General features: G+C 33.6%; 1 protein-coding gene across 2 annotated transcripts in view; it reads left to right on the top strand.

The window, feature by feature from the left end:
- The first annotated feature begins 5,184 nt into the window (after positions 1–5,184).
- The window catches only part of LOC137055850 (uncharacterized), a 49,558-nt gene continuing 41,416 nt past the window's right edge, over positions 5,185–13,326 (top strand). Inside the window, exons 1-3 of one of the 2 annotated variants that reach the window (XM_067429749.1) lie at positions 5,185–5,242; positions 5,414–5,474; positions 5,556–5,582. In XM_067429749.1, the coding sequence (XP_067285850.1) occupies positions 5,429–5,474; positions 5,556–5,582 (73 nt within the window). In that variant the 5' untranslated portion in view covers positions 5,185–5,242; positions 5,414–5,428. Of the gene's footprint in view, positions 5,249–5,413; positions 5,475–5,555; positions 5,583–13,326 lie in introns of both variants that reach the window. The other variant, XM_067429748.1, reaches the window with a different exon arrangement.

Here is a 13,326-nt window from a genome sequence, read left to right as displayed (position 1 = left end):
AAGCTTCTCCTCACAACTCCTCACTAAGTAATATCCCTTTGTGTAAAAAAAAAAAAAAAATCCTGGAGTAACTGCATTTATTAGCAATTGAACTCTTGCTGATAAACAACTTGTTTTATCATTGCTTTCGTTTTTCTTAGTTAGTCAGGATTGGCCACAATGTACAGATGCAAACTTTGCAATTTGCCTTTTCACCAACTAACTTTTTTTATACAAAACAACTCCAACATACCTGAATGTCAGAAAATGATCTACATTTACCAGTCACACCGAGGCTCATCATGCTTGGTAAGTATGAAATATATGGTAAATAATTAATGTGTTTTGGTAGTTTTTATGGTGAGAACAAATTTCACGAGATAGCCTTCTAAATTCATCTAAGTGGATGAAAGTGACACTCATTGCATTGATGAGCAGTTCGATTTCTCAGTGGCACTGCATGTTTTTCAGTGTCTTCTATGTATTTAACATTGAATACCAAGAGTCAGCCAGTGCCACATTAGAACTCATTGAAAGGTACATCTGCAATCATGTAACATGAGTTTGCCACAGTTGTACATTTAATTTTTATTTATATTGTTCCGTAGTATGTTTTTTCTGAACTGTTTGATTTGTTACTCCATTTCTGAAATAGCTGTTGTCTGATTCACTCAACAGGTTTTTAATGAGGATTAATCCTGAGGGGACAAAGTGTGCTTCTGGAACTAGCCCTAAAACTGTCATCTGTTAAGAAAGAGTCAAAACATAAATCCACATGTACATACATTATAGTAGTGGCTCACTGAATTTGAGTGAAAACATACAACTAACTGAAAGCATTTTGTGAATGTTTTCCTTATACGGATAAAAGAAGGTCATTTAATTTGTGTTAGCATAAATAACCTGAGGGTCATTAGTGGCTGAGATTTAGATTTGGGTGTTTCATCACAGTTAATTTTTATTTGGTTGGAGGCAGGATTTGACATGTCTTGAAAATATTTGTGTGTTTTCATATTACGTTTGTTGCTTTTATTGTTATGAAGGAGCAAATTATAATTATTATTTTTATTTGTTTTTTTGTAATTCTGTTATGTTGGGCAATAGATAAACATCTTAGTAATAAAGTCAATTTATGTAAAGATTTAAATGTTCTTTATATTTTTTATTGAAGTAACATGAGAGAATGCTTCATAAGTTTAAGAGTACCACAATGAGTGCTGAATTATAAATTATTTAAATGTATATGCAGTACAGTAATTAACTGAAACCACTGCTGCCAGTTATCAACTATAATGCCTGATTTACGGTATAAAACTGGCAACACTGATGCCAGTTCGTCACTGTAACAGATTCTTTACAGTAACTGGCAACAGTGTTGCCAGTATTTTACTTATAAAAAACCTGGTAAGGTTTAACAGAGGGCTTGTAACAAACAATAAGTGCAACTTTTTTTTTCCCCAAACGGACGGTTACATACAGTAATATGTATTTTTAATGGGATAAGGAAGACGCAGATCTGTTCCAGAATCACTGTTTATCATATTTAATGACATGACATTGCTATAGCTTTGAAATAGGTTCTGATGAAAGTGGCATAACATGCTATACTAACTATTATTTATGCTTTGCTTAAATGACCTGTAATAGTTAACATTGCATGCTATATTAACTATTGTAAACATTATTTAACCAGAAATAGGCAGAAGACTGTTTTCTAAAAGTTAAATGACAGTTAACTAAAGTATTTGCACTGTAAACCTTTTTATTTATGTATAGTGTGGGTGAACTTAAACAATGGCTATGCTGTGGTTTCTGTAGGCTTTGCGTGCGTATTGGAGGGCCTCAATGTCCATTTTTTGTTTGGGGGGCCAAATTATGATTTTGGTTTCATTTCAGCCAACTGTGCAGGCTTTGATAACCTCACAAGCACAAAACCAATTCTCACTTCAGCTCTGTATCGGATGAATGCTGAGTGTCAAATATATTCATCGCACAGACTGATTTTTTTTTCCCCGTAGCATGTGCAATACATGGTGTCACACCTTATAGCCATGATGGTAAAGCAAAAGATACTCGGATGGTGTACTATTTTCGGTCAGAATTCGAAGAGCAGATGGACATGATCAGAAGGTTTCGATTAAAACTACAAAATGCAGGGGGGGGGGGGGGGGGGGGTTAAAAAACTATAAGCATGACATATGTTTGAGTCGGACGGTTAAATTGTGATGTGATGTTTATCTGCTAACCCCTGGGGCATCCAACATGTAGGTGTGTTTGTTTCTTCAGCAGAACACAAATGAAGATTTTTAACTCCAACCGTCGACCCCATCAACCTACATTTTCGAGCAACCCTTTAATTTTTAAAAACACATCTAAAGACCTCTTAACCAAACTAACCCTGGAACATATCATATCTGTTCACTTACTCTTAAACATCCCACAACATGTCGCATAACCTACTTTCTGGAATACACCCCAGGGGTTGTAGCATATTCAGCATATTTACTTCTCAGGTACTAATGTCAGGGGTGTGATCAATTTAATGTGTGATATTTAAGCATTATTAACCTTATATAAATCATTTGGGGGGGGGGGGGGGGGGGGGGTTGAAAGTACAGAACAAACTCTGAGCCATTACATTTCTAATTTATTTTAGACTTATTGTGCAAGTAAATATATTACTTATGCCCTCTGTATATAGAATTTGACCACAGCTCTCACAACACACTCATATAATTCTCAGTGAGACCTTTTCTTCCATCTACATTCACATGTATTTAAGCACAGAGTAGAAGAACGCCTTTATGAGTGACAGAGAAACAAACAAACCTATATGTCACATGAAAATGGAGAACTGGTTCCTTCATTCGTTTTCTCTGAACAGGTATCTATCTGATTGCGAAATGACCAGGAGTAGGGCTAAATGCCTTCCGAGATTTTTTCGAGACGTAGCATATTTAATTCCGGAATGAAAGCATTTCAGATGAAACCGGACAAATGTAAATGTATCTGGTTGTTTAAACCACATGTATAAAATTTACTCCTAGTTAAAAAATAAATGTCTGAGAGCGTGTTATGGGCTATAGGCTATGTTGTAGTCAGATAGATATGATGGTGCTACTGCAACACGCATCGCCACAAATGAGTAAAGCAAGCCAACGCAGATGCCCGTAAAGTCTTAGATGCTTAAAAAATCAATCATCTTCAAAAAAAAAATGAATGATACTAAATGATCTTACCAGTGCTTAGGTCGCTCTCTTATATTGCGTTCTGAATTTATACTGAGCTGCTGAATAAAATGCATCTTGAATCTTTTGCCTTTGTTGCTGTGAACTCCGTCAAATGAGCATATAATACAACGGCAATTGATGTAAGGTGTAAGGTATAAGACAACCTGCATATATATATATTTTTTTTAAAGTTTGTTTAGATTGTTTGTCTTGTTTCGTTTGCAAGAGCCGCATGCAGTATCAGCCTGCCTCAGCTCGTCAAAAATGCCTTTTAATGTGGAGGTAATAGTCGGCTAAATTAACTAACATTGTGATGCTTAAAGTGTTTTATATCTATGGATTTTATTAGGGAAGACAAGTCAAGAGTTGATTCGAGAGGGTTAAAATTAATTAAACATGCGGTTAACTCACTAGCGGCCGCTGGTTGCTTGGTCATCACTTAAATTTTTTTTAACTTTAATTTAACAAACAAAAAAATGCTCTAAATAATTTTCTAAATTAACTTAATAAAGAAATGAAACAAAATATATCTACTTTGACATTAAAAACAAAACTGAACTATTTTAATGGCTGCAACAATTAAAAAAAAACAAACAAACAAAAAAAACACGGGCTATTGTTGGACTCCGGCCGATCATTTTTATAAACTGTCGGGCTAGGGCCTAGATTTGAGGCCCGTGCAGGGCTGTAATCATAAAGAGGTTTATGATCTTACCGTGTGTGTGTCTGCTGATGATTAATGGTAAGTAGGAACCAGTCACAATGGCCCTCATTTATCACCTCATATAACACCAAAATTTATTTTGGTGACTTTAGGATTTATCAATATGGACGCTGGCGTACGGCACGCTCAAATCCTACGTGTACTAAACAATTCCTAACACCACAAAACGCACTGACAAAGATATGCTATGTTATGACCCACTGTAAAAAAAACTAAAAAAAAACAACAACATAGTAATTATAAACTTCAGTGTTTATTTTTGTGCAACATGGACTTCAATGTTTAATTTGTGTGACATTACCAAAGTATTTGATTTGTAGGCATATGTATTCCTCCAGTTGAGCCTGTGCGCTTTACCTGACGTTTCAGGATTAGGCCCGGCAGCTGCGCACGGACTGGGAGTGAATAATTCAGACTGACAAAATAATAAAAATGTCATTCTTCTTCTTTTAAATAATGATAATAATAATAATAATAATAATAATAATAATAATAATAATAATAATAACATTCTTCTAAATAAAAATAAGCATCATTAATAATAAAAATCATAATAATAATAAGAAGAAGAATCTTACAAATTGTAATGCAATTGTTAATGTGAATGAATGGTACTCCACATCTATTGTAGACCCCCAATACATGTGACGTGATATGAAATTAAATGCTATTTGTTCCAAAACATGTGCTGTAAAATAATGCATTGTGATAGGTAATTTCTCATCCAAACAGCTATTTAAACTGCTGGAAAACAGATCATACCGAAGTCATTACACGTATGTACTTTACACTATAATTACAGAGAGATACACTGTACATTTTTACTTACATTTTACTTATGCAATCTTTTTGCCAAAATAAATGTGCACTGATAACCATATTCTTTCATTTCCACATATTTAGGCAAAAGACAAGAAAAGAACTAAAAAAAAGGGTAAAATAACAAGATTATCAAGATAATAAAAGAAACCTACCTCTCCCATGAAGAGCAAAAAGAAAGAGTAATAAGAGTAATATCTGAATAAGACTTCTTTTCAATTATTTTTAAACATAGATCAATATATAGATGATTACTTTGTAATGCAACTCTTTCAATTATTCATATTCACAAATGTGCATATCAGGTCTAAAATATTCGAGAACTAAGCACACTAAGCACACGTTTACTTTGGTGGCACCTCCTTCCACACCATCCATCATCTTCTAGATCCACCCATTTTTCAAAGACAGAGAAAAAATGCCTTTGTAAATTATAGCTATATGCAGTTAAAGACACTGAATTCAAGAGGCTGAGAAACTCCCTGCTCAGGTAAAGGTATTTCTCCATATTTTCTCTTCATTTAATCAAATCACTGCTGATGCCATTGGTTTTAATATATCTAAAATGATCTTAATATCTGTGAATATATCATTTAAGTTAAGCACAATAAAAAGAGATACAACATCTGTATTTTGTGTGTGTGTGTGTGTGTGTTTTAAGGAGCCGTTCGTCACAATGAGGTTTCTGATCTCACTGTGTGTGTCACTGCTGCTAATTAATGGTGAGTGTTTCATAATCCATCATGTAAAATGACTAAATATTTTCCCAAAACTAAATTATGCCTATATTTTGTATTTCACAGGTGAAATAACCACTGGACAAACAACAGGTACACTCATTCTTTCACAAACAACATTCTTTCACTTCTAATCTTGAACTCCTCTTTCCATCCTTTGCTTTCTAAATACCGAAGTTAAGGAAATGTAGTAGGAATAATTCCTATAGTGAAAGGGTCTTCTATAACTCAGTTGTAACAGTTGTAGTTTGTTTTATTTGAACTGTAACAATGTATTAAATGAAGCACATTTTAGGTTACTTGAGCAAACCCTTTTTTACACTGGTGTGTTAACGTTGCCATTCTTTACCAAGAAATTGTATTTTTAAAAAATCTCTCGCAGAACACTTCAGTTTCATATTGGGCTTATATAATAAAATATATAATATGAAGCATTTGAAGTGAGATCTATTATAAATATGTAAGAAAAATAATTATGTGAATTGCTTTTACAATCATCAAAACATCCCTGAAAAAAAAACAAAAAAACAACACAACCAAAATTGTTTTTTTAACCGAGGTTTTTAACCAAGCTGAGGGGTGTGTGAATGTAAATGTTTATGAGTGTTGTTTCCGTGTTACACACATAATCCAAAATAATTTCCAACACTTGATCAAGACACATAAAATAAAATAAAAATAAAATAAAAAAAACTTTCATGTATTTTTGGCCCTGGGCAGTTTGGCCATTGCATTTGTCAATCACAAGCAGAGGTGTTTTTAACAATTTGAAACCCATGAATAAGTGTCAATAAAGCAAAACAAATAATGAACATGTCAGGACTCTGCCACAAACATTCACATATTCCCATTTAGTGAGTGTTTGGGCTCATATGGCGATTACTAAAACATCTTCATCTACTGTTAGGTCAATCATCAGTTGATCATTTTAAAGGAATAAATACCCACAAACACTGGGACCTAGGCTTACAATGTTTCCGAGAAACAGCCTGGTGCGGGGAAGTTGTCCAGAAAACAGGCTTTGCAGCATACCTAAGCAAATTAATAACGTAGAAACCTAACCTCTCAGTTCATGCCCTGAGGTAACTTTCAGGGTCTGTACATAGGGCGTGCTACTAACGGCAGATAACCTAGATAATAACCTTATTTCAACATTTTTTTCACACAAAGAATTGCAAAATGTATACACTGATAAAAACAACTTGTAGGATTTACCTGATAAAATCATTGTAACAATTTGCACTCAATTTTTCTTAGTATATTTTACTGCTGCCATATCAAGTACAACTTACTTGCCAATATAAAGTAAAATGTCCTTACCTAAAAATGAAACATTTGCAAAGACATTAAGTAAATGTTACTTAATTATATTTAACTTAGCAGGTTGTATTTATTAAAAGTAATTAAGTAAATTTAATTTTAAAGGGAACATCACTGTTGTGAAAATATCAAGTACATTTTATTCACTGTTATGAAGTAATTAGATTTTATAATGTCTGTCCATTTCACAATTTGAATTACTTAGTTTAATGAATTTATTTTGCTCACTATTATTATGTAAATTTTGCTTTTATTAAGTGTTACCAAATAAATGTAATACTTTTATCACAAATCACAAATAAATACAATAAAGTTGAACAGTTTATAATGTCAACATTCACAATGGACCATTAAATCAGTAATCTTCACATCAACTGATTAGTATTTAAGGTACATTCAGTATAATTTACAATAACTGTAGAATTAACCTTGTAAGGTTCAACTAAACCTCAGCAGCCAACAGTGGCATAATTAACATTAATGACGAGCACATGCATAGTCCAGCTGAAACAGAATGGTCACTTTTCCTTCATGCTCATTCACACATCGACTGGATCCTCTCGATGTGTTCAGTGGCATCACTGTGACTGTCCTCCTGCATACAGTTTATGAAAAAGAAAGAAAGAACACAATTTTATTGAGAAACAAATACAAAATAAATTCATTATCAATGCAGAATTGATCATGCTTGCTAAAAATGACTGAACCAAACTCAGATTATGTTAAATTCAGTTTAATGTGTTTTACAGTGAGGCTACCTAAATAACAAAACATTAGTAGAAGATAGCTGCAATTCACAGATCGTACCTATAAAATGAATATTCGAAACCATACATTGTGTGCCTCTGCACCTTTACAGTGCTGGGAAACCCTATGTCTTTGTAATATCCAGACTACCTTTAAGTTGTGACTGCACATAATTTGGACCATTGCTGAGTGGAAAATCTTCATGTTCATGTCTTACTTTTTCACTTGCACTTAATTATTTTTATGACACACAAACAAAATCATGCTTTACCGGGCAATCTTCAAACAGCTCTTCTTCTTTCTTGCCGATCTACGGCATTAGTTAGACACGGATTCACAGACATCAAGAATCCGTGTATGAATCTCTACAATGGTGACAATTAAATATATATATATACAGTCTTGTTCAAAATAATAGCAGTACAATGTGACTAACCAGAATAATCAAGGTTTTTAGTATATTTTTTATTGCTACGTGGCAAACAAGTTACCAGTAGGTTCAGTAGATTCTCAGAAAACAAATGAGACCCAGCATTCATGATATGCACGCTCTTAAGGCTGTGCAATTGGGCAATTAGTTGAATTAGTTGAAAGGGGTGTGTTAAAAAAAATAGCAGTGTGGCATTCAATCACTGAGGTCATCAATTTTGTGAAGAAACAGGTGTGAATCAGGTGGCCCCTATTTAAGGATGAAGCCAACACTTGTTGAACATGCATTTGAAAGCTGAGGAAAATGGGTCGTTCAAGACATTGTTCAGAAGAACAGCGTACTTTGATTAAAAAGTTGATTAGAGAGGGGAAAACCTATAAAGAGGTGCAAAAAATGATAGGCTGTTCAGCTAAAATGATCTCCAATGCCTTAAAATGGAGAGCAAAACCAGAGAGACGTGGAAGAAAACGGAAGACAACCTTTAAAATGGATAGAAGAATAACCAGAATGGCAAAGGCTCAGCCAATGATCACCTCCAGGATGATCAAAGACAGTCTGGAGTTACCTGTAAGTACTGTGACAGTTAGAAGACGTCTGTGTGAAGCTAATCTATTTTCAAGAATCCCCCGCAAAGTCCCTCTGTTAAAAAAAAGGCATGTGCAGAAGAGGTTACAATTTGCCAAAGAACACATCAACTGGCCTAAAGAGAAATGGAGGAACATTTTGTGGACTGATGAGAGTAAAATTGTTCTTTTTGGGTCCAAGGGCCACAGGGAGTTTGTGAGACGACCCCCAAACTCTGAATTCAAGCCACAGTACACAGTGAAGACAGTGAAGCATGGAGGTGCAAGCATCATGATATGGGCATGTTTCTCCTACTATGGTGTTGGGCCTATTTATCGCATACCAGGGATCATGGATCAGTTTGCATATGTTAAAATACTTGAAGAGGTCATGTTGCCCTATGCTGAAGAGGACATGCCCTTGAAACGGTTGTTTCAACAAGACAATGACCCAAAACACACTAGTAAACGGGCAAAGTCTTGGTTCCAAACCGATGTCAAGCAGTTTTAAAAAACTGTGGTCATACAACTAAAAATTAGTTTAGTGATTCACAGGATTGCTAAATCCCAGAAAAAAAAAATGTTTGTACAAAATAGTTTTGAGTTTGTACAGTCAAAGGTCGACACTGCTATTTTTTTGAACACACCCCTTTCAACTAATTGCCCAATTGCACAGCCTTAAGAGCGTGCATATCATGAATGCTGGGTCTCATTTGTTTTCTGACAATCTACTGAACCTACTGGTAACTTGTTTGCCACGTAGCAATAAAAAATATACTAAAAACCTTGATTATTCTGGTTAGTCACATTGTACTGCTATTATTTTGAACAAGACTGTATATATATATATATATATATATATATATATATATATATATATATATATATATATATATATATATATATATATATATATATATATATATATATATATATATATATATATTATTTTTTTTAATCCAAAAAACGATCAACTCTGAACATAAAAGTAAAAGCAAATAGTAAGAATCAAAGAAAATGTGTCACAATTCAGATGTATAATTTATTCATGCCCCAATGCATGCTGAAGTTTTGATTGGTTGTAACCAGCATGGTATACTGAACTTCTGGTGTACCCAGTTTGATGAACGTAACAATTTAAGTACAGTGAATGTGAGCACCAAGTTAAGTGAACTTAAATGTACAAGTTTTGGGAGACTCCATTACTCAATTGAATTGAGGGAACGAGTTTTACTCAAATCAATTGAGTTCAATCAACTTATTTAACTTGGCTAAACTTGACTTGACATGAACAGAAACTAACCAACAGTAGATTTAAACATTCAATAACAGACAAAGACTCTGCACTGTAAAAAAATATTTAGAAAAAAAGTTACCTGCTTGCCTTAAAATTTTGAGTTCATTGAAATTAAAATTTTGAGTTAATACAATGAACATTTTTTTGAGAACATTTATTAAAACATTATTAAAAGATTTTGTAAGCATATTGGGTAATTATGTGTGTGTTATTTCAGATGACGCAGTGAAACATACCAAACTGTGCTATTTTCATGATTTATCACATTTTTTATGTGGTTCAGATACAATAATATTTTGAGTTTCTATTTATTAAACAAATTTCCTTCATTGTATCAACTCAAATTTTTTATTTCAATAAACTCAAAATTTTAAGGCAACCAGGTTACTTACTTTTTTAAGTTAAACCAACAAAAACCACAACACATTTGTTACAGTGTGGCAAACATGAGGGTTTAAATACACAAGGGGTAGTGACAAGACAAGGGACACCTGTGAATAATGATCAACCCATAAACCAATGACAAAATGACACAGGAACACGAGGCAGGAACACATGAGGGCATGGAATCACATGACAAAAGACTAGGCATGTGCCGATATCTATTTTTCATGTTGCGATTAACTGCTGAAGCTATTATCACGGTATACGATATTATCACGATATTGAAGTTTAAATATATTAAAAGCCAAAAAATTGCAGAAAGTGACCATTCTGTTTCAGCTGGACTATGCATGTGCTCGTCATTAATGTTAGTTATGCCACTGTTGGCTGTTGAGGTTTAGTTGAACCATACAAGGTTAATTCTACAGTTATTGTAAATTATACTGAATGTACCTTAAATACTAATCAGTTGATGTGAAGATTACTGATTTAATGGTCCATTGTGAATGTTGACATTATAAACTGTTCAACTTTATTCTGTTTATTTGTGATTTGTGATAAAAGTATTTGATGTAGAGTAAATTATTACATTTATTTGGTAACACTTTAAAAAGCAACATTTATATGGAGCCAGAATGGTGACTTTAAAATTTGGTATCACAAATTAAAATTGTCATTGAAAACAAAAGCAGAACTGAAAAAGGAAACATTGGCATTGAAACATTTGCATTGAAAACAGTTGTATTGGCATTGAAACAAGTATTGGCACTGAAAAAATAAAATTATTAAAATATTACAATCGTATTCTTTTATTGAATTGGGATTTATTTGTATTTTTCAATGACAATCTTCAGATTTTTTCTTCATGTCACTCTTTTTCAGTGACAGTTTTTTTTTACAATGTCAGTTTTTTTTCAATGTCACTGATTTTCAGTTTCAACTTTCTGTCACTGTTTTGGCGTGGAGACGGGCGGGGTCTGAGGGGAGGGGTAAGTAGAGCGTAGTTTGCATATCATTTGCATATAGGTATACTGAAGCCGTCACCAGCTCTGAAGCTGCATGACTAATATCCAGTTTACCGGGAACTTCCAAGCCGCAAGTCTGTTTTTTTTATCTGCCATTTACATGTTTATTCACGTGCAACCTGGCTGGTTTGCTTAACTTTTAACGGCCGTTATGCTGTTTTTTTTCCCCCCAACGTCAACTGAAACATGTAAATTACTAACGCCGTGTTGGCTAACTTAACTGTGGTTAATGCAGGGTCAAATATAAACGGCTTCAGTATACCTATATGCAAATGATATGCAAACTATGCTCTACTTACCCCTCCCCTCAGACCCCGCCCGTCTCCACGCCAAAACAGTGACAGAAAGTTGAAACTGAAAATCAGTGACATTGAAAAAAAACTGACATTGTAAAAAAAAACTGTCACTGAAAAAGAGTGACATGAAGAAAAAATCTGAAGATTGTCATTGAAAAATACAAATAAATCCCAATTCAATAAAATAATACGATTGTAATATTTTAATAATTTTATTTTTTCAGTGCCAATACTTGTTTCAATGCCAATACAACTGTTTTCAATGCAAATGTTTCAATGCCAATGTTTCCTTTTTCAGTTCTGCTTTTGTTTTCAATGACAATTTTAATTTGTGATGCCAAATTTTAAAGTCACCATTCTGGCTCCATACATTTATATAATAATAGTGAGTAATATAAATTCATTAAACTAAGTAATTCAAAATGTGAAATGGACAGACATTATAAAATCAAATTACTTCATAACAGTGAATATTACAGATTTGTAACATTTACTGGTAACACTTTGCGGTAAGGGTACATGAATTATCATGAATTCATGCATTAATTAATGCATGACTTATGCATTACTACATGCATTAATATCTCATGAATCATCAGGAACTACTTCATGGATAAACAACGCCTTAATTAAAACATTAACTAAGGTGAGTAAATCATCATACATTATGGTTTATTACTCATGATCATGATGTTTTCTATGTTTAAAAATGGGTCTAATTCATGCATGTAAGACTACTTTCGAAACCGGAATTTATGTATGTTTGAATGTATTTATGTAATTTGTGTATATTTTACCTACTATGATGTAATGTTGTTGTTGTAGTTGCAATGTAACATTTTAGAATGGACCCCAGGAAGGCTGATTATATAGACTTTCAAGCTATCGGATCCATTAAAATAAACAAATAAATATAAATAATAATAATACTTACTCTAGTTGTGTAATGTAAGTGTGAACTTGTGAATTATTAAAGGAATATTCGAAAATCAACGTTACCTTATGCACAGGCTAGACCAGTAAGTTATATAAACTAATGTGATTAACTAAAGTTTTTTATTAATCATGATCTCTGAGTTAGGCATGTTCATGTCTTCTTCATAGTAGCCTGCAGGTAAATGGTCAGACCTCAAAACTGACCACAGGCTCAGCACATAGCACATGAATTCTGTTGACATTATAATACAGTAGTCATCATTAACTAAGCATTAGCTTCTCATAACTTCATCATGTTTGTGGCCCCTCAACTAAAGTGGTGACATGGTCCTCTGAAACAATGATGGATGTGTTATTAATAATGGCATTGTGAAACGACACGGATATGTACATGAAAGTTCAAGCCTTTACACACAGTTATCATAAGTTTTTTCATAGTTTAATGTGATGTACAGATGAATATTGAAGTCAAATGCAAGATCACGTAAACTCTTCCCTCCCTCTGCTGCGGCGTCGCGTTATGACAGTCAACACAATGATGATTCAATATTCCTGGTATTATACTTAAAATAGTTTACAGAAAAGGCTTAACAAACTATTTCATAGATAAGCTATATTAAGCCTACAGAACACATCAATATCTCTTTCCTTTGTGTGTTTCTTTTACTGTCTATGGTTTAATGTTGTGAAGCAGAAGCGTTGCCTCTGCACGTGTGCGCAATATGACTCCATGTTGCTTCAAGCGCATCATTTGCACAGGATGCGTATTAGCGCATGCGCGCTTTGTGCTGCTCTATATTGAAGTCTGTTGCGCAATAAAAGATTATCATTTCTTTTTC

The sequence above is a fragment of the Pseudorasbora parva genome, chromosome 21 (assembly GCF_024679245.1).
Source record: "Pseudorasbora parva isolate DD20220531a chromosome 21, ASM2467924v1, whole genome shotgun sequence".
Lineage (NCBI taxonomy): Eukaryota > Metazoa > Chordata > Actinopteri > Cypriniformes > Gobionidae > Pseudorasbora > Pseudorasbora parva.
Note: the sequence above shows the minus strand (reverse complement) of the source record. Positions and strands in the feature narration are given on the sequence as shown.